The sequence below is a fragment of the Danio aesculapii genome, chromosome 2, assembly GCF_903798145.1.
Source record: "Danio aesculapii chromosome 2, fDanAes4.1, whole genome shotgun sequence".
NCBI classification, from domain to species: Eukaryota; Metazoa; Chordata; class Actinopteri; order Cypriniformes; family Danionidae; genus Danio; species Danio aesculapii.
Window position 1 is genome coordinate 20,590,805 of NC_079436.1, and position 22,721 is coordinate 20,613,525.

General features: G+C 35.1%; 1 protein-coding gene across 2 annotated transcripts; it reads left to right on the forward strand.

Annotated features, from left to right (window-relative positions):
* The first annotated feature begins 303 nt into the window (after positions 1–303).
* On the forward strand, positions 304–22,190 carry thpo (thrombopoietin). 2 transcript variants are annotated; one of them, XM_056466256.1, is made up of 5 exons: positions 304–468; positions 1,464–1,594; positions 8,212–8,298; positions 17,160–17,324; positions 21,526–22,190. In XM_056466256.1, exons 1-5 carry the CDS (start codon positions 414–416, stop codon positions 21,664–21,666), a joined length of 579 nt encoding a protein of 192 aa, XP_056322231.1. In that variant the 5' UTR covers positions 304–413; the 3' UTR covers positions 21,667–22,190. The 2 variants fall into 2 exon arrangements, with proteins under 2 accessions (XP_056322231.1, XP_056322242.1); XM_056466267.1 differs by lacking the exon at positions 21,526–22,190 and adding an exon at positions 20,391–20,628.
* The last annotated feature ends 531 nt before the right edge of the window (positions 22,191–22,721 follow it).

The following is a 22,721-nucleotide window of genomic DNA, read 5'->3' on the forward strand; positions in this document are numbered from 1 at the left end:
CCTTACTTTTTAAGTGAACTTTCAGTACTGTGTAACTACTTATACCCCAAACTATTTATAAATAAAGAAAACTGTGCCCTACTTGAATAGCTGTCACACAGAGTATTGATCAAGTAATAAAATATTAACCTGAACTAAATATCTGCGCTTACAGTGTTTGTTAGGCCAATTATATTCCCCCCAAAGTCTTATTTGTTTAGAATTGCATAATTATCCGCCACAACATCAGGCTTACTCTCGCTTTTATTTTGGCTTCAGTGTTGTGTTGAGTCACTAAAGCGACATCGGGGTATGTTCAGAGACGAGATAAGAAAACATCCCAGCCGGGAAGGGAACGTTCAGAAGTCAGAAAACGTGGGGGCAATGCACATGATAAAGCTTTCGCGTTACTTCTTCGAAAAAGACGCTCTCCAATGGAAAGCAACGTGACTGGAGATTTCATGTTGTCGCTGGGCATGGATTTAAGTAGTAAGTGTCAATGAACGACGACTTGTTTGTACATAAATGTTATAACGCGTCTTGAACTTCACGCAGTTGTGCGCAGGAAAACGCGGATGAATTTGAGTTAGCCTAAGTTATTAATGAAACTGTATAGCCTATAGAAGATTTACAACATATGTACGTTAATACACGTGTATGTGAACAGGAAGTTATTTTATATAATGCCTGCTGTTAGGTGTTTCAAATCAGTTGTCTACGACATTAGATATTTTATCTAACGTGTACCTGCAAACAGCCCATTAATGAATCATTAACAATGCAGTATTAATCCTGTAATTACCACTTTTTGGTTTATTAGAGTAAATGCAACTACATTACAATTAACTACGGTTTTATACTATTTTTTTTTTTTTGACGTATTATAATTTGTAACAACATTAAATGTTAGCCAATAAAACATTCAAATTACGGAAAATATCATGGTTAAACTAGGATCAAAGTATGTTGATTTGTGTTTTAGCAACTGATAACTATGTGTTTCCCCTCATAATACAACCATGGATCTTTTATTTAAGGAATGTATGTTCATTTTAGCTAAAAACAAAACATAATTTACAGTATGTTCAGTGGTTTACATTAAACATGGTTGCTGTGATATTACAATGCAATAAAATTAACATTCTAGACCACAAAATATTGCAATGGTGCAATGCTAGTAATGATTTTGTCTCTATAAATTAGCAAAATTATAACTTAGGGGTTCACTCACACGTTTAAATATAAATAACTAAAGAAGTAAGCAACATTTGCTACGTATTACAGTATAATACTTAAAAATCTCAATCAAGAATTCCAGACAAACATGAATATATTTCATAGTGATATGTGAATTTATAATATATGTTTATTAATTAAATTAATTGCAAAGTGTGGTTGAATATTGTATGTTTACTACTACTGTCATTTAATATTGCTGAGTCATAACACGGACAGAATTTCTCATTGGATTGATTGTCTTGTAGGAGTGCTGGTTGTAGTTTTCAGCATGGTTGTCTCTGAACTGTCTCACGTTCACACTAGACCAATTGACTTTGTGTGTGACAGCGAGGCCAGGAGAGTGATGAACAAGGTGAAGGACCTACAAGAAGAAAAGGTAAGCCTGTGGCATTTATTACAGATGTAAATAATTCCATTGCTTTTCACTTGTCCTAAAGCAATGTTTGCATTCTTACCTCCCACCATAGAGATAATGTTACAAGCACAGCTAAGCCATTTAAATTTAGAAACAAAATATGAGCTTAGCTTAGTACTGAAATCAAATCATATCCAGTGTATGTTCAATCCCACATAGAAATCTGATATATGGCAATATATGCAAATTACATATATGACATACAAGTTCATATTTTGATTTCACATATATAATATACATAATATATGCAACATAATGCAAAAAGTGCCATTTTTCTCAACCATTGTAATTACATATGTACAAATATATTAGCTATAATGTTGGCCATACGTGAACACACACACACACGCACGCACACACACACACACACACACATATCTATATCTATATCTCTATCTATCTATCTATCTATCTATCTATCTATCTATCTATCTATCTATCTATCTATCTATCTATCTATCTATATATATATATATATATATATATATATATATATATATATATATATATATATATATATATATATACACACTCCCCAGCCACTTTATTAGGTACACCTTGCTAGTAACAAACTTGACACCCTTTTGCCTTCAGAACTGTCTTAATCCTTCTTGGCATAGATTCAACAAGGTACTGGAAATATTCCTCTGAGATTTTGGTCCGTATTGATATGATAGCATCATTTGTCAGCTGCACATCCATGATGCAAATCTCAGATTTCATTTATTGGATTAAGATCTGGTGACTGTTGACGCCATTTGAGTACAGTCAACTCATTGTCATGCTGAACAATAGCACTTTATGACATGGCATTTTATCCGGCTGGAAGTAGCCATCAGAAGATGGGTACACTGTGGTCATGAAGGGGTGGACATGCTCAGCAACAATACTCAGGTAGGCTGTGGTGTTGACACGATGCTCAATTGGTACTAATGAGCCCAAAGTGTGCCAAGAAAATATCCCTGACACCATTACACCACCACCTGCCTGAACCCTTGATACAAGGCAGAATGGATCCAGGCGTTCATGTTGCTGATGGCAAATTCTGACCCTACCATACGAATGTTGCAGCAGAAATCGAAACTCATCAGACCAGGCAACGTTTTTCCAATCTTCTATTGTCCAATTTTGGTGAGCATTTGCAAATTGTAGCCTCAGTTTCCTCTTCTTAACTGACAGGAGTGGCACCTGGTGTGGTCTTCTGCTGCTGTAGCCCATCTACCTCATGTCTATAGTTGGAATATTGCAATATTTTAAAATATGTTGCATATATGACATATTTTTAGAGATGCATGATATATTGGCGGCCATATTGTTATCGGCCAATAAATGCTATTTTTAATGTTATCATTAATGGTTCAAAGTCAAAATTAGCCCGATATCTCTAGGTCAATAGATTACATAATTGTACAAAACTGCCTGCCTCATGCATGAGTGGGTCTAACTTGTTCAGACTTGTCCAGTGCACTATAACAGAACTTTCCTCTGTTTGTTGTATCAAAATCCGCTTTTTGTGCACGTGCATCACACAGCGCCTAGTTTCAAACTCACAGCGATTTTTCATAAACCTTTCATTGATCATTTTCCTGCAATTGACAATGAGAATGATCATAAAAGTGTTGTCTGATTGACAAGCAGCACCTACGTGTGTTCAAAGAATCTAAAACGCCAAATTGGATGAAATAGGGCACATTTTTCAAAGTAATACTAAAGGCCGTGGTCACATAGCCCTCGCCGTGATTGTCGATGACGTTGACGCGCACCTCTGCATTTCGCAACTACATGTCGCAACGACGCGTAAAGCAAGCTCTGTGATTGGTCAGCTTGGCAGCACCCCCAGTGTGGGCGGAGGTGAGAGCCACGTGAATCTGTTGGTGCGAGTGTTTACAAGTGTGGAGTCCCGTGAAGGAGCTCCAGATGGAGACTTTTGTTTTGTTTACCTTATGATTAAAGTTGTTGCACGTCTGCAGATTCCTGCCTCAAAATGAGCAACTTTGAGCCACTTGTACATTAAGATTCAGAAAAAACAAAACACCAGCGAAGAAACTCGACACAGAGGAACGTAAACACCTACTGCCAGCTAGCATTTCTGAAGTGTTATTCTAGAGCAACACAAACAGCACGCAGAAGTATAAATGCACATTTTAAAATATTTATATTTATCGACTAATATATCAGTTATCTGCCTCCAAATCTTAAGAATTTGTATGTAATATGTGTAATGAGGTTTTCTTGACCTTTCTTGAGGTTTTCACTTTTTTCAGTTCAAAAGATGTTGTGTTTGTAACCAGCGGTATTTTTCAAAACCAACTAGTACCAAATCTTATAGCATTAATAGCTCAGCCTTATTACACATTTAAATCAGTGAGGAGGTTATATAAGGGACGGTGGGACTCATTTGTATGGGACAGAAGAAAGACTCTGCATGCATGACAAATAGCTCAAACACATGAAAGAAAGACGTAACAAGAGCCTGGAGGATGAGTGCTGATCATACACTAACTATTCAATGGCTGATGAAAAATGCAAGAGTTGTCAATCTGAGTGATCAGTCCAATCGAAATGCGCATAAGCTTGTAATGTTGGCGGTATTGGCACAATTTATTAAAGCTGATAAATTATGGATTATTTCTGCCAGTCGATCCTATTCAGATATGTGCTGCTGCTGGCCATCGGGCTTTTGATTGGTGTCTGTCATATTATGTGACATGTTGCACACAGCAAATGTACTTTTTTCTTTTTTTTTTTTTTTTAAAGAGGAACGAATAGATGTTGGCAGAATTTGAAGATCTTTATTGGAAAAAAGAAGAATTTAGAATTGCAATTTGCAAAATATGTTTCCTATGCAGTTTCAGAAAGTAAGATTCTAAAATAAAAATCCATTGTTCAGTGCATTTGGGTTTTGTAATCAAACATAGAAATATTCATATCAAATTTTTTGTTTCACAGCCTCATCATCAGTTTCCAAATATAAAGAGTTACACTGATTAACTTATAGCTGTTGACTTCATTCGTCAATGTGGAAGTGTGCTCGTTTTTGCAATTGTTTTAGAACTTCTGATTCAGTTGCCTATGGGAGAAATTATAATAAACTAAACTAATAATAATAAACGTCAGAAAACGGTCAAACTACTTGCTCTACAAACAAGTGTGTTCATGACTGTACAGAGAAAGCAGAATAATATATATATTATTGACCCTCCTGTGAAATGTTAGTTATTTTTCAAATATTTTCCAAGTGCTGTTTAACAATGAGAAGGTTTTGTTTCCACCCGTTTGTGAAAATAATAATTTTCTTAACAAATTTGCAGTAACTAATTTCTTTCATCTTTGTCGTGACGATGACATTACATTATATTTTACTAGTTATTTAAGATTTGTAATTCACTAAGTAGTTTTTCAAAATGTGTACTTTTACTTTCCCTTGAGTACATTTTTTAGTGCAGCATCGGTACTTTTACTCCATTCCTTCAACCTGCAGTCACTACTTTATTTTTTCCTCTTTATGGGGATTAGAAAAATCAGTCCTAAGATTCCTGTCCAATCAAATCATCAGTAATGGAAAGAGTACTGAAAAATCATACTCAAGTAAAAGTACCAATACTTGGCCAAAAATGTAGTCAAGTAGAGTAAAAGTATCTGTTGTAAATATTACTCAAAGTAGGAGTAAAACGTAGCCCTTTCAAAATTACTCAAGTGTATTGAGTATTATGTTGTGAAAAGTTGATGCGTTTACATGCAATTTGTGTGTGTGTAAACATAACATTCTGTTGTGTGTTTAGTTATTGCTTAAGGCCATTTACCAATTTCAGTCATCATACAGTAAACATCAATAGTTTGCTGCATTTATAAAGTGCCCTTGTCTTGAGGCTGTTCAGTATGGTGCGATTTACTTTCTATGTGCGATTTGATTAGACAGATAGTATATATTATATATAGTAGTAAGTATATATAAAGTAGTGACTGCAGGTTGAAGGAAAGTGGTGGAGTAAAAGTACAAATACAGCCCTAAAATTGTCCTCAAGGGAATATAAAAGTACACATTTGTTAAACCACTTAGTAAATTATAATTCCTGAGAAAAACTACTCAATTACAATAGTTTGAGTATTTGTAATTTGTTACTTTACACCACTGCAAATCATACATAGAAAGTAAATCACATCATACTGAAATACCTGAAGACATACAGCAAACTGTTTGGAAGCATTAGTGTCCAAGAAGATGTCCAAAATCTTTACACACAATGGCTGAGAGACTGTTTAGACTAAATGTTACTGATGAGTTGATGGCAGATGTTTTCTGTATAAATGCACTACAGAATGTTACGTTTACACACATGCATTAGCCATTCACAGCGTAATACTCATTACTCACTATACTCTTGAATACTTTTAAAATTTCTACTTTTTACTCATACTTTGAGTAATATTTACAACAGATACTTTTACTCTACTTGCACTACATTTTTGGGCAAGTACTAGTACTTTTACTTGAGTATGATTTTTCAGTTTTTCCATCACTGCTTAAGATACTTGACTAGATGCTTCTAAAAAGTTTGAAAAAATCTGGGACCTCTTCCATGCTTATCTTTTTAAGAGTTGAAAGTAGAGCATTTGTCATTCATGGACAAGTTTAACCTTACCTTTCTACTCCATTTTTAATGTTTTGAGTTTGATCAAGTAAAACGTCATTGTGTATATTATTCACTCAATATCAGGGGTGTCAAACTCAAATTGGCCGGGGGCCATTTCAGTGACTGACAATGCATAGAAGGGCCGTTTAAACATTCAAGTACAAGGAAAAAATGAAAACCTGACATAATTGATGCACCTTATGACAACAGACATGACGTTTATATTTTAAGCATTTCCTATCACCAGTGATAATACAAATCAGCACATTTATTGTCACACATCAGCTGCTGAAATATATCTGTGGTTGTTGTGTGTATGGCCTAATGTTAGACACACACTCAGTCATTCTTCAACAGAGTATATTCAATTCATCTTTATTTGTATAGCGCTTTTACAATGTAGATTGTGTCAAAGCAGCTTCACATAGAAGATTATAGTGAATTGAAACATTGTCAGTTCAGTTTTCAGAGTTTAAGTTCAGTTTAGTTCAGTTCAATGTGGTTTAATATTCACTGGTGAGAGTCCAAACACTGAAGAGTAATCCATCGATGCGCAGCTCTATAAGTCCTGAACCATGCAAGCCAGAGGCGACAGTGTAAGCCATGAAGAAGTGTTTGTACAACAAAATACAGGCGGCATAAAATTGATAATAATCAAACGACCCTTGAATATTTACAAAAATAGAGCTTCAGTAAAAATAGAGCACTTATGGACATGTATTTCAACGTTGAAGTCAGCCTCAGAATTAAACCGCATGTGTCTTGACAGCACACTGAAAGAAAATTAAAGGTAAAACTAATCTGAATGCAGAACTTCAAATGTCGACTAGGTGGTGGGTCAAAACCACAAATGTATATGCGAATGCACCACAAAGATAGTGGTTCAAAAATAAATGTTTTGTTGGGCCGAATTTTGTTATATATTTGACGTCAGTTGCAGGCTGAAGGGAGGAGGGCGGGCCGTAAAAGGGCCTCCTGCTCTATACGGTGCATGTTTGGATGGACTGGTGCTTTTTTGTTTTGTTTTGTTTTGTTTTGTTTTGTTTTGTTTTGTTTTGTTTTGTTTTGTTTTATTATTATAATTTTTTTATTCATTTACTTATTCAAATATTTTCTGTATTTTTTCATTTGTATAAAAAATATTATAGATTGTATAAATGTTTTTGTTCTGTTTTGTACTTATAAAAAACTGTTATAAATAAAATATAAAAAAAAGATACTTAACTTATACTAGTTTTAAAATACCAGTTATCGGCTTAAAGTGAAATTATTTAGGTTAATTAAATTGGCAAATTAGGTTAATTAGGCAAGTCATTTGACAAAAGTGGTTTGTTCATCACAAAATAATAAGAATACCTTAAAATATATTACTTTACATTTATAAATTGCTTTTATTCCAGCAAAATTAAAAGAAATAAAACTTTTTCCAGAAGAAAAGTATTACAGTGAAATACTGTGAAAAATTTCCTCGCTCCGTTAAACATCACTTTGAAAATATAAAAAAAAAAAAAATACAAATTTCACAGGAGGGCTAATCATTTTGCCCTTAACTGTATAAACAGGAATGCAAATTTTGAAAAAGTGCATAGTTTTACAAAATGATATAATTATTAGATTAGTAGTATTGTAAAACTACTCGAGTTTATTATTAGGCATCAAGATCCACCCTATTTCACCAACATCCAATCAGTTTCAAGTTTCTGCCCTCACTGCTGTCTTCCATGCTACTCTTCACCTGACAGATATCTGTTTGCATGTTAACCGTCTGCCTTTTTTTTCAGCTGTCATTCTCTGTCTTGCTGAAATTTATTATCCCATTGACGGGACTCTGTTTGTTTGACAGTTTGCCAATCTGACTCCTCAGAATCTACATCTCCACTTGTCTATCCGCTGGTGAGACATTTGATAGGCTGTGTTTTTCTTTATTTGGCCTCCCTTCTACAGGTAGTCTGCAGTGGCGTAGACGCTCTCCCCTCTTCTATTCAATTACCATGCATCAGCATTCACAAAGCAACCTGGGAGAGAAAATCAGTGAGTCGTTTAATGCAGCCCACTCCCACACAATCCCTCCATTACAGCATCATCCCACACACTCTTCCAGACACCTGTATGTGTAGGGCTGGGAAGGTTACGTTTACAATGCATTTCACACCAAATATGTTTTTTAAAAAGTTGTTTGTAATATATTTCATTAGATTATTCAACAGTACAAAAATGTTCAGAAATTTGCTGTTTTACATATTTTGTGATTCATTATTTTTGTTTATTTATGCTTTTAAATGGCATTATGTTACCTTGATATTCCCTCCAACAACTTTTAATGTTTAACAGCTTGAAAAAGTTACATTTATTTACATTTTTAATAGTTTGAAGTTATATATTGTCTGTATTGGTGTTGTAAATCACAGTACAAAATTCTGGAAATAATCTAGCAGTATTTTCGATATATATTATTATTTTAATGCAATATATTTACTTTAACTGCACTAGAGCCTAGGGCTGTGTGATATTTGAAAAATCTGACATTGCTATATTTTGTCTTTCTGCGATATACAGTTAGGTCCGTAAATATTTGGACACCGACACAATTCTAACATTTTTGGCTCTATACACCAACACAATGCATTTGAAATTAAATGAACAAGATGTACTTTAACTAGAGACTGTCAGCTTTAATTTGAGGGTATTTACATCCAGCTCAGCAACATCAAAAGACCCGGAAGACCACAGAAAACAACTGTGGTGAATGACCAAAGAATTCTTTCCCTTGTGAAGAAAACACCCTTCACAACAGTTTGCCAGATCAAGAACACTCTCCAGGAGGTAGGTGTACAGTTGAAGTCAGAATTATTAGCCCCCCTTTTAATTTTTTTTTTCTTTTTTAAATATTTCCCAAATTATGTTTAACAGAGCAAGGAAATTTTCACAGTATTTCTGATAATATTTTTCTTCTGGAGAAAGTCTTATTTGTTTCATTTTGGCTAGAATAAAAGCTGTTTAAATTTTTTTATAAACCATTTTAAGGTCAAAATTATTAGCCCCTTTAAGCAATTTTTTTCCCCCATTAGTCTACAGAACAAACCATCATTATACAATGACTTGCCTAATCACCCTAACCTGCCTAGTTAGCCCAATTAACCTAGTTAAGCCTTTAAATGTCACTTTAAGCTGTATAGAAGTTTCTTGAAAAATATCTAGTCAAATATTATTTACTGTCATCATGACAAAGATAAAATAAATCAGTTATTAGAAATGAGTTACTAAACTATTATGTTTAGAAATGTGTTGAAAACATATTCTATCTGTTAAACAGAAAAAAAAAACAAGGGGGCTAATAATTCTGACTTCAACTGTATGTGTGTCAGAGTCAACAATCAACAGAAGACTTCACCAGAGTGAATAAGTAGGGTTTACCACAAGATGTAAACTATTGGTGAGCCTCAAAAACTGGAAGGCCAGATCAGAGTTTTAAAAAAACCTTTACAGTGCTGGAACAACATCCTATGGACAGATGAGACCAAGATCAACTTGTACCAGAGTGATGGGAAGAGAAGAGTATAGAGAAGGAAAGTACCTGCTCATGATCCTAAGCAGAGACGCATGGTGGTAGTAGTGACATAGCGTGGGCATGTATGGCTGTCAATGGAACTGGTTCTCTTGAATTTATTGATTATGTGACTGCTGACAAAAGCAGCTGGATGAATTCTAAAGTGTTTTGGGCAATATTTTCTGCTCATATTAAGCCAAATACTTCAGAACTCATTGGACGGCACTTCATAGTACAGATAGAGAATGACCCAAAGCATACTGCAAAAGCAACCCACGTCTGGTGATGTCTATGCGTTCCAGACTTCAGGCTGTAATTGACTCCATAGGATTTGCAACCAAGTATTAAAAAGTGAAAGTTTGCTTTATGATTATTATTCTGGCCAATTACTTTTGGACCCTTAACAAGTAGGGGGAACATATGCAAACTGTTGAAATATTTTTTTTTCAACTGTTTGTTTCATTTCAAATCCATTGTGTTGGTGTATTGAGCCAAAAATGTTAGAATTGTGTATATGTCCAATTATTTATGGACCTAAATGTATATTGCAATGTAAATACAATTTCACCAGATGACTTAAAAAGCTTTATTTAGGAAGGAGTCTTCATTTTAGATTGATTGGGGTAATTTTGTAGAGGAGTGAGCCTCGAATAATATACAAAAAAATAAATTACAAGAATAGATGAATACAATATAGCAAAGATCAGATTTTTTAAAAAATTAATTCAATTCATCTTTATTTCTATAGCCCTTTTGCAATGGAGATTGTGTTAAAGCAGCTTAACATAGACGTTTTAGTAAATTAAAGCTGTGCCAGTCCAGTTTTTTTAGAGTTCAGAGTTAATTCAGTTTAGTTCAGTTCAAAGTGGAATTCAAATTCAAATGGAATTCAGTTCAAATTTCATTGCTGAAAGTTCAAACACTGAAGAGCAAATCCATCAATGTGCAGCTCTACAAGTCCCAAACCAAGCAAGCCAGTGGCGACAGTGGTGAGGAACAAAACTTCACCAACTGACGAAAGTGAAGGAAAACCTTGAAAAAGTCCAGGCTTTTATTGAGGAGTCTAACAGTATTCAGTTACAGATATTGAATAATCAACAATGCATAGTCTTTATTTTATATAATGTGATCTTTATTAAAGTGACAAACATTATCTTGTGGCCAGATGTTATAAACTCTAAAATATCAAAATATTCACACAGTAACATGCTTTAAGGGTATAGTTCACCCAAAAAGGAAAATTTACTCACTATAAATATATTTACTCATCCTTCAGTCGTTTCAAACATTTCAGTTATTTAAAAAAATCTTCTTTTTGTGTTCAGCATAAAAAGTAACTTAAAAACATTTGAAAGTGTAAAATAAAAATAGTAAGTACAGTAAAATTTTTGGGTGAACTATCACTTTAAAAACGGATGATGATAGCAGGGTGTCGACTGCGTCTTAAAAAGTATTAAAAGTTTATAAATCAATTTAGAGAAATTTAAGACCCTTTAAGTATTAAAAAAGTCTTAAATGCTGAGTTGCGAGGTATTACATTTTGAATCATTTTTGATTATACAGTGTATATTTGTATGCTAGCATTTAAACTGCGAATACTGGGACGCTACGTTTGAAAACGATAAAATCCTGCTAGATTTGACAACACACTGCTTTGTTTACGGCAGTAACCATGGCAACACCATTATTTTCTGCTGTTCTAAGGACACCACTTGCTGGATTTGCATTTTTAATCAGTATATAAATAATGTTTTAGTCAGGATTAGTTTTTTACAATCAGTATTTAGTAAATATACTGCAAGTTAAAATGTCACCAATTTTAAAGGTCGAAACCCAAAGGGGCGATGAGTTTTAAAATGTATTAAATTTCACTCTCTGATTCCTGTATATTCCCTGGATAAACTTTTACACCATTTTGATTAAACCCTGCATAGATTATAATCAACTATATAAAACTAAGTATAATCCCAACTCAACATTGCATATCCTGCGATGTGAATAGTGCAGATGCACACATTGAGATATCGATGCTGAAGCGATATATCGTGCAGCCCTATACTATACTAACAGTGAACTTGAGTAACTTAAAGAAACCCTTGTCATCATCAAAAATTTCTTTCTTTCTTCAGTGGAAAATAAATTACTTTTTTAAGGAAAACATTTAACAATAGGACCAAATAGTGGACTACTGTGTTGCACAATGGTTTGAACCTCCAAACTGCAGTTTCAAAGGGCTGTAAATGATCCCAGCTGAGTAACAAGGAATCTGGTCATTTTTTTTAAAAGTTTGAAATAATCATAGAATATACAGTGCTCAGCTATATAAGTACACCCCTCACAAATCCATTTTTTAAATTCTTATTTTTAATATGAAGATAAACAATATTATATTTGTGCATTAGATTAGTCAGCTTATCTATCAAAATGACTTATGATAACTGTCTAAAAACTAGTAGACCCAAATTTATATGTTATAGAAAAATATTAAATACAAATTTAAAAAAAAAGAGGAAAAATCAAGAGAAGCAAAAAAATAGAAAAATTTTGTTGGTTGTATTTATTTTGCAATATTTTGTTTGAATTTAATTGTATTATTTTTAAATTTCTCAATATGTTTGGTGACTAAAATATTATTTTAATACATGTATCTCTTTAATAAATCTGTTTTGTTTAAAACCAAATACATTGCCTGTATTCACTGAGAAATGGATACAAATATTAATTTTCAAAATGGGCTGTACTCAATTATGCTGAGCACTGTATTATTCAAAAACTCATTAATTTTCTTTTCAGCTTTGTTTCACTATTAATCCGGGGTTGCCACAGCAGAATGAACCGCCAACTTATTCAGCACGTTTTTACGCAGTGGATGCCCTTCCAGGCGCAACCCATCTCTGAGAAACATCCACACACACTCATACACTACGGACAATTTAGCCTGTGGAGGAAACCGGAGCACCCGGAGGAAACCCACACGAACGCAGGGAGAACATGCAAACTCCACACAGAAACGCCAACTGACCCAGCAGAGGCTCAAACCAGCGACCTTCTTGCTGTGAGGCGACAGCACTATCTACTGCACCACTGCATCACCTTATTCAAAAACTAAACTAAGTAAAATATTTGATTCTATTTCCCTGATCTGTGACAAGATGTAAAATCTAAGAAGGTTCTTTATCCCACATGTTTTTGTTTTGTCCTACACTCTTTAATTTCTGGAAATATATTTTTGATTTTTTTTCGAAGGTTTTTCAAAAGGAGGTTACGTCAGACCATTGTCTTGTAATTCTTGGATATTCCGAGACATTAGACCCCTTTCCTAAAGTCCCAGCAATGTCCCCTTTAATGAGCCTAACTCTTAAAGAGCCGATATTATGGGTTTTTGAAAATGCCCTTCCATGTAGTGTGTAACACAGCTCTAAGTGAAGTGAAATATCCAGCTAAGGCTTAAATCTGTAAGTGTACAGTGTTTAAAACTATTGATTCATCTATAAAAGAGTCGACTCATAGTGCTTCAAACGAGTCGTCTTGATAACGAGTCATTAGGTGTTTCGTGATGACGCAGCTACGAAACACAAGTAGTTGGGCGCGCAAACCCGGGAGATTTGAAACCTGCGGCCTCGCCCACTAACAGAAAAAAAAGTCTCATACACACACAGAGACACACACAGACACTGGTCGAATGAAGTCACGCTGTGCAGATGGATATTATGGACAGTCTAATCAAAGATGAAACATCAGCAATATAGCCCAGCCTTGAGCAGTTCTGAGTGCTTCTGAACACTATATGCTTTCAAAGAAGACTTCTTCAGTTTGTTAAAGGAAGGATCAGTATAGACTGTCAGAACATGGATCAGTGCATCATGGATCAGTTTCTACCCCCATTTCACAAGTGTAAGTAAGTGCAATTAAAATTATTGCCTTGTTTACTCTATCTTGCAAATTATGTATTTAGTTGTGTTTTGTTATTTGTAACCGCGTGTGCTGTATCAGGTTAACTCTTTATATTCTCATATCGCGTGTAAAGCCACGTTGAAAACGCGACGCGTGCCGCTTTGATTACGCGCCGCGCCCTCTCTATTCAGCCGCTCCTCTATGGACGCGCCGGCCCTCTGTGTGTGTGTGTGTGTGTGTGTGTGTGTGTGTGTCTCCTCGTGTGTGTAACGCACGGGTATTCGCGGATATAACTGAGCGCCGCGCCCTCTCTATTCAGCCGGTCCTCTATGGACGCGCAGGCCCTGTGTGTGTGTGTGTGTGTGTGTGTGTGTGAAAAGAGCAAGAAGACTGTGACCTCCTCGCCAGTTCTTGGACTTTTTGCTCAATAAAATAGTTAGTCGTCAGTATTTTCTAGTCCATCGTCTGTGTTTACATTCACCCACTGGCAGCCAAAATCCACTATGAAGCGTGTATGCACTGTGACTACTTTTATATTGTAGATTAGCAGCTGGGCATTTCACTCCCGCGCTGAAGCCTTGTCCGTGTCGACCAATCGCAGCAGGCTGTCATCGGTCCAATCAGCGCAGATTAGCTTCGCGCTGAGGAGGGGTTTGGGAACAAATGAATCGCTGAACGATTCATATGGGAGTCGCTGGAATAATTAGGTAAAAATAAATGCAGATTATAAGACCATCAAAATGTTTTTTGACCTTGCATGCATATTAGACTGTTGTTGGAGACCCTTACAACCTAAATATGACCCTATTTCATGTATAATATGGGCTCTTTAAATACTTTTAAACTGGAAAACGTCCGACCCTCCATGTTTCAAAGAATGGATGAGTGAATTGCATCAAGTCGGCAGCTAGCTCTCTGCAACTCTCACATGGTTGCCCACTAAAGCGAAGCAGGGCCGTGCCTGGTCAGTACCTGGATGGGAGACCATGTGGGAAAGTTAGGTTGCTACTGGAAGTGGTGTTAGTGAGGCCAACAGGGGGTGCTCAACCTGTGGTCAGTGTGGGTCCTAATACCCCAGTATATTAATGGGAACTCTATACTGCTCAGTGAGTGACAGTGAGTCTTTCAGATGAGATGTTAAACCTGACTGTCTGTGGTTGTTAAAAATCTTCGGAAAAAAAAGAGTAGGGGTTTAACCCGGGCATCCTGGCCAAATTTGCCCCCTGGCCTCTGTCCATCATGGCCTCTTATACTTCTCCATATAATAAATGGCTTCATTACTCTGTTGCCTCTCCACCAATCAGCTGGTGTGTGGTGTGCAATATGGCTGCCGTCGCGTCAAACAACAATTTCAAAAACTTTATGGCAACCTTTTCTGGATTTCCTTAAAACTGATTAGTGCTATACCAACGATTGATTGGAACAATTGATCATACTCTGATAATTACATTTGAATATTATGATTGCTTTGACTGGTAAATATTCACATTTGTTTGTTATTTTTTCACTTTAATTAATTTGTTTTTGTTTTCAGATTTTTTTTCTGGGGTTGCTATGTTTATACCAGTGGATTTACTTTGTGTTGTTTTTGTATTTAAAAAAGAAAGTTTAAATTTATGTAACCTTTAACCCCAAAAGCTTGTCTGGCACTAGCTCTAGGATATATAGTTCTATATATGCTTCTATTCACTGTAAGAAACTTATTCCTTGCTGGGATCATTTAGACCCCTTTAAAATTGCATCGAATGTGCAGTATTAAAGAGCTAACCACTGAGCACTATGAAAGTCCACTATATGGAGTTCACAATATTTGTTATTGTTTCCTGCATGTGATTTTTAACATCAGATTTGGATTAAGATAACATATTTAGATAAGGAGAAAATGCAGACAATCTCTAATACTCAAAAAGGCTACACAATGAGCTTTTTAAAATAGATGATTTGGTACCATTACATTGTACTTATTTTATCTTTTAGGAAACAGTTGGGGCAGTTAAATGAATGCAAAAGCATTCCAAACTTTACACCCCCTGCTTTTAATGCATTGTTTATTCATTGATTGTCAGTAAATGCTTCCATTTTTATTAAGTGTTACATGATTCCCTTAAAGCGATAGTTCACCAACAATTTATTTACTCACCATTGTTCCAAACCTCTTTGAGTTTCTTTCTTTTGTTACACACAAAAGAGGATATTTTGAAGAATGCTGGAAACAAATCATTGACATCCATAGTAGGGCTGCACAATATATGGTTTCAGCATCGATATTGCAATTTGTCAATTTGCAAGTCACATCACAGTCAATACAATGTCAAGTTAGGATTATAGTTAATCAGCATCACAGTTCAGAACATGTGAGTCATTACAAAGTTTAACCCTAAAATAGATCAAAGGACTTTCATTTGCATGTGTTTTTAAGGCCTGTGACTGTGTACGATTTAAGCAAATTTAAAGCAAGAGGCTATAAATGTGTATAAACCAAAATTAATTGTATTTAATAATTTATACAATGATGACTCTACACCATAGGTCTCAAACTCTCAAAAGTTTCAAAGTTCCTGGAGTGCCGCAGCAATGCATAGTTTAGCTCCAACCACCTCCAACTCACACCTGTTTAATAGTCTCTAGTAGTCTTGAACACCTTGATTAGTTGGATCAGCTGTGTCTGATTAGGGTTGGAGCAAAACTGTGCGGAGCTGTGGCTTGTAGAAGTCAATGATAACAGGTATTTAGCTTTCTTTAAAATATCTTATTTTGTGTTTAACATAAGAAAGAAACTAATAGGTTTATATCCACTTGAAGGTGAGTAAATAGTGAGTAACTTTTGATTTTGGGTGAACTATCCCTTTAACTGCCTTTATGTGGAAATATGGATGTCAGAATCACAGTCACTGTTGGAAACTGTTAAAATATACAAAAGATGCTGTGAATTTTTCTGAACAACAGAAGGCGGTTTAATTGATCAGGACAAACAAGAGACTCACCAAAAACTATCAAAAAGAGTTGTGTATAGAGAAAATAAAGATTCAAGTGTATTTACATCTTTGAACATGGTCATTTTTAGAAATCTTTGCTTTCATTTTCAATTTGAAATAATAATTTATTCAAGTGTGAAATAATTCACATTAAAACATACAAGTAATCATTTTGGTAAATGTTTTTAGATGTATCTGCAATTTGATTACCACCATTTAAAATGTATCTGCAATAACATAAAGCTAATCATGATTTATATTTTAAAAACATAATTAAGCACAATGTAAAAAATGCAGGGTCCCATACAGTTCATTCATGTCCTAACACAATCCATTAAGTTAACTTAACAAGTTTCAGTGAATTGAACATAAAACAATTAAGTTCTACCTTAAAAAATCTCAAGAAACATGTTGCTCTTTAAATAAGTAATTTGAACAATAAGCAAAACCATTTTGAGTGTATGTGTGTGTTCCAGGTACAGGAGCGTAGGGCCGAGATCCTGCTGTCTCTGGGGACTCTAGCGCAGGATGTTCGGTCTGCCAAGACACTCAGCCAACCTGGCTGTGGACTCACTCTGCTGAAGCGCTTGGAACACAGTATCAACAACTACCTGCATGTAGTCAGACTACTCCACGTGGAGGTGAGGACGACCAGTTCAACCTTGTGCTGCAGCACAGATAGATATTGGCACTAAGATTCACTGCACACAGATAGATTGCGAGCCTCTTAGGAATTCGCAGTCTCACATCGGAAGTGATATTGACTTGAAGAATGAATAATGAAGGCTTAAGAGTTACCAGAGGTCTGACCTTACAAAAATAATAAACAGCTCACTGTGGATACAATTTTGTTATGTTTAGCAAATGTTCATGAAAATGTAAATATAGTAATTAAATAATAGACATTAATATTGTTAGGCCTGACTGCAACATCTGACCCTAATTAATAAACAAATTAATTAAATATAGCTTACAGAACATAAAGAATATATAATAATTCACATAGTGATTTAATTACTAAAATGAATGTAGTTAGGCCTGTTTGCAAGATCTCACCCTATTAAACAAATAAAATCTACTGTAAATATAATTTATAAATATTTAGTATATTAAAATTTATAACATTTGCAAACATTCAACAATCCAAAAAATAAAATACAGTATATATTCAATATATTTGTATATGTAATGCATGTTTATTTTCTGTAAGTTCAGATGATGTAGTCAAATTATATAGTATAGTATGATAACAAAATACTTCACTATCTCTCTCTCTCTCTCTCTCTCTCTCTCTCTCTCTCTCTCTCTCTCTCTCTCTCTCTCTCTCTCTCTCTCTCTCTATATATATATATATATATATATATATATATATATATATATATATATATATATATATCACTTTTGTTGCTTGTTTAAACTACTTATTCAAAATGAGTTAATACAACACAATTTTTAAGTTTTCTTTCAAACAACTTTTCCGAAAATGTAGCCCTATATACATTTCTGGAGATCGTGAATTATGTAGCCAGAAGTTCGTATGGCTGCATTTTATTTTAAAACAAATGCTACGGGGCGATATGATGCGGTTCCTTTTCCGCTTACCTGCTGACCACTTACCTCTGTATGGATGGCTTCAGTGCTTAATTTGTAAATTAATAATTCCCAGAACAAAACCAGGAAATAAAAGTTACTGTGACTGACGTCCACCACACAATTTCAGTTTTTCTGGAACTTGACGTCATTAAATAGTGATAGCGCAAAAAAGAGCACCACATTTCTGAACGGTCTTTTATTATTTTGAGCCATATATAACATTATAGGTAAGTCATGGACAGTGCTTAATTTTTGAATTGCGAGGTCCCGGAACAGATTGGGGTAACAGATCCGGCATGTTACCCAAGGATGTAATTGTGTCGCACACGAAAGTGGAGATCGGGGTTGTGGCATGTTGTCGCGGAGGCAAGTGAAGAGCGGCGGGGCATTGGATGGCGAAGGGATGTCACGGACGAAAGTGAAGAGGGTTGGAGTGTCGCTGAAAAAAGTGAAAGTGAACAGCGGACAGGGGAGGAGGGCGGTTGAGGAGGGTAAAATGAGGTGCTGGATCAGATTTCAGAGGTTCCGGATCCGGCGTGTTCCGGCACAAAAATTAAGCCCTGGTCATGGATAATAAAAACATTGAACATATTGAGTATGAACTTATTTACTTACTATTATGTGCCAAGTGAAAAACAAATATTGAAATGACTTATCTTCAAGAAGAGCCCACAATTATCTGTCATGTAATCTGGCTGACTTAAGATTGCTTTGCGTCTGTCTCCCGCTATCCTCCTGATTCATCCGCATAGTTTCATGTTGTTGAGATCTCTCTTGATCAGGCTCATTATCAGATTTACTCGTGGTTTTAAAAAATGAAAATATGCGGGATTGCCTTTCTGCCATTTTGAAAATACAAATATTACTAAGTTTGACCACTGTGCCATTATTTATTTTCACCGCTCATTGTGCACGAAACAACAATCACCAGCCAATAAGAGTGATTGTAAACATAAGAAAGCTGATGGCTGTAAATACTGTTGAGGGCCAATAGTTTTGCATTAACTTGAGCATTGGTGACTACCGTCGTGTGTGCACACACACACAATCCACACAGCCTTCACCTGAATTCACATTCTCTCTTTCTATCTCTCTCTCTCTCTCTCTCTCTCTCTCTCTCTCTCTCTCTCTCTCTCTCTCACACACACATAGGTATTCACCGCACACAAGTTAATACCGGTTCCATTAAAATAAATACCGGAACGCAAAACACCAATATCGGACATTTTCCGGAACAGGATGCGGCAAGATCTGACTCAAATTAAGCACTGGAAGGCTTTCCCGCTGTTACAAGTTTGTCCAGTGGCTCGCTATGTACGTCGGCGGACCACAACAACTGTGTTTGAGTCCGGCGAAGAATAGTTTCAGAAAAGAGGTAAGACAAAAACAGAAGCTAAAAAATAAAATATACAAGTAAATAACAAAGTGAGAATGTGGTCAAATCTGAAAATGTAGTAAAAATCAGACAAGATCTTTTTTTTCTGGGTTACTTTTTAAAACTGTCGGTTGGCTTTAGGAAAGTGGGTGGGCGGGTCAATCGGTGCTTTTGAAAACATTATTGGTTGGGTTTAGGGAAAGAGGAGGGTGGATCAGTCGATTGGTCAGTCAGTCATTCAGTAAGTCAGTTAGTCAGTCGACAGCAGCCTCTGGTAGATTTACGCGAGAAGAGCAGGCACAAATGACACTCGTGAGAGAAATTTGAGATCTGAAAAAGTGTACACAGCGGCCTCTGGTGGATTCACGAAAAAAACGTATTTAATGCTTTCCAGAAATGTATATAGCAGTACGTTTTCAGAATGAGCCTGGGTTGATATATATATATTTTGATATTAAGACTTGATAACTGTTGTTTAAAGCAAAACAAATACATTAATAATGCAATAAAATGTTTCTAACACCTAATGGATAAAACATTGTATCATATTACATCAAAACTATGTGTTTGTTGATGAACAGGTGACATTTCTCATAAATGGAATTTTCCCCTTATTTAAATGTGACTGTGGGAGTATGGAGATCTCAAAGAAAATATCCTGTCTTCCCGGAATCTTTGTTGATTTGTCACGTCATTTTGGTGACTTTGACTCCAGGTGACCTCTGCCTTCCTTCCCCAGGAAAGAAGGGGAGATAGTGACACATACTTGACCCGTGAGGAGGATGGGAAAATGGTGCTCTCTGAAGTGCATTACAGTCATGCCTTGCTGATAAAATATACATACCGCACCACTCCTAGATTAAAGCACGTACTGTAGAAGGGATGCCAGGCTGCAGTTTTGCTCTTTTCGGATGGATCTGCAAAACATAATTATCCAGTGGGCACCATGAACTCAAAACAACATCAACAAAAACACATTAAAATGCAAATTGATCTGATGTCAGTTGGCTACTTTGATGTTAAAACAAAATCAAATTGACAATCTAACATTTACCGTCCTGCATCTGATTTTTGACTAATTTTAGATGTCAATTTTATGTCATTTTGAAATCAAGGTATTTTACATATTGTAGGTATACAACATACAGTGTAAGATTGTAATTTGGAATTTATTTAGTTGGTCAAAAGGGCATCAATGTATAGATGTCAATGTCAAATAGACGTCACGGTTTAGATATATAATTGATTTGCAGTTTTGACATGTTTTTTTAATGTTGTTTTTACATCAAGGTTGTTTACATACATTGTATGGCTGTGAAATCCAATGTAAGCTTGTAATTTAGAATTTTATCTTTCAGATAAATAATAACATTGCTTGCATTAAAATACTTATTGTGCCATTATTTTGGAGATAAAAATGGGGCATCAATGTATATGGAAAACAAATAGACGTCAAGGTTTAAACACACAATTGATTTGCATTTTTTTACATGTTTTTTACATACAATGTAGGGATACAAAATTGAGTGTAAAATTATAATTTAGAATCTAAGCTTTCAGGTGAATAAAACATTTATTATATCATAATACTTACTGTTTCATTACTTTGGAGGTTAAAAGATCATCGAGGTGTGGATGTCAAGTGGACATGTTTTGACATTCAATTTATGTGTGTTTTTAACATGTTTTTTGATGTTGTTTTGACATCAGTGTCCACTTGCTAACCTACTTCATGTCCAAATCAAATGTGATGTTTACAATGATCACAACAATGAATTTGATCATTGATTTCTATTAAAAACACCTAAATATTTTCTGTTTTTAACCGTGCTTACTATTTTTAGCTTGAACATTATTTTCTGTATTTCGTCCAGCAGGGGGAGCAGGAAGGGCCAGCGGTAGAGAGTTGTCTGGGTCAGCCCTCGAAGGATTTGGGTTTGGTGTTGAAGTACTTTGGGCTTCTGCTCACAGGCAAGCTAGAGTTGCTAATTGCAGAGATGGCAAAATGGTGCTAGACAGAAAAAAGTTCTCATCTTGGCCTTTGTTCAACCTTGTATAATGGGACCAAGCAGACCCAATCAATTTTAACGATGGTCCTTTTTCAAGACAATGGAGGGCAATGCACTTTGCCAAAGACCAGACTTACACAGAGAGAGAAAAAAAGTACAGTGTGTAAATGAAAACACTGTGCCATCTACTGGATTATATCTGAACTGACTCACCTGTTGAGATGCACCCACTGGACTTATACAACAGACAAACTGTTCTGAAGTAAAAACCAGTGAGTCCTCAATGCTATTTTATATAACAGATTGTATTTATTTGTTTTATAGCTTGCATGAAGGTTGAATTGTCTCTGCTAATATAGAAGACCTCTGGAAGCAAATAAAAAGAGCAGGATGCACAGCAGATTGCAGAGGTATATGAAAGTCACTTTACATAACACTCCTAGTTTTAATTATAGATTTTTTTTTTGGATATTTCACAAGGACACATGATCAAATGCAAATTTTATTGCATTGGGATGCCAATGCAGTTGTATGATGTATAAATATTTAAACCACCAAATACCTTTATGTTTTTAATATGCATTGTCTTCCTCTCTCACATTGATGCCAAGCTCAGTTTTGTAAAAATGTATCATTTGTATTGGTTAATGTATATCTAGATATTTAAATATATTTTTATAAAATGTATTGTTTGGATTTGCCTGAATAGTTCTTTCATTTAAGTGTATTTTAACTTTGAAGGCTATTTACCTATGATGGATTATTTTGTGGATGATACAGTACAGTTCAAAAATTTGAAGTGATATATATTTATATGGCTGAAGTCAAAATTATTAGCTCCCTTTAAAATTAATTTTTATTTTTAAAATATTTCCCAAATGACATTTAACAGAGCGAGGAGATTTTAACAGTATGTCAGATAATATTTTTTTCTTTTGGAGAAAGTCTTATTTGTTTTATTTCAGCTAGAATAAAAGCAGTTTTTAATTTTTTACAAATCATTTTAAGGTCAAAATTATTAGCCCCTTTAAGCTATATTTTCTCAGAAGTCTACAGAACAA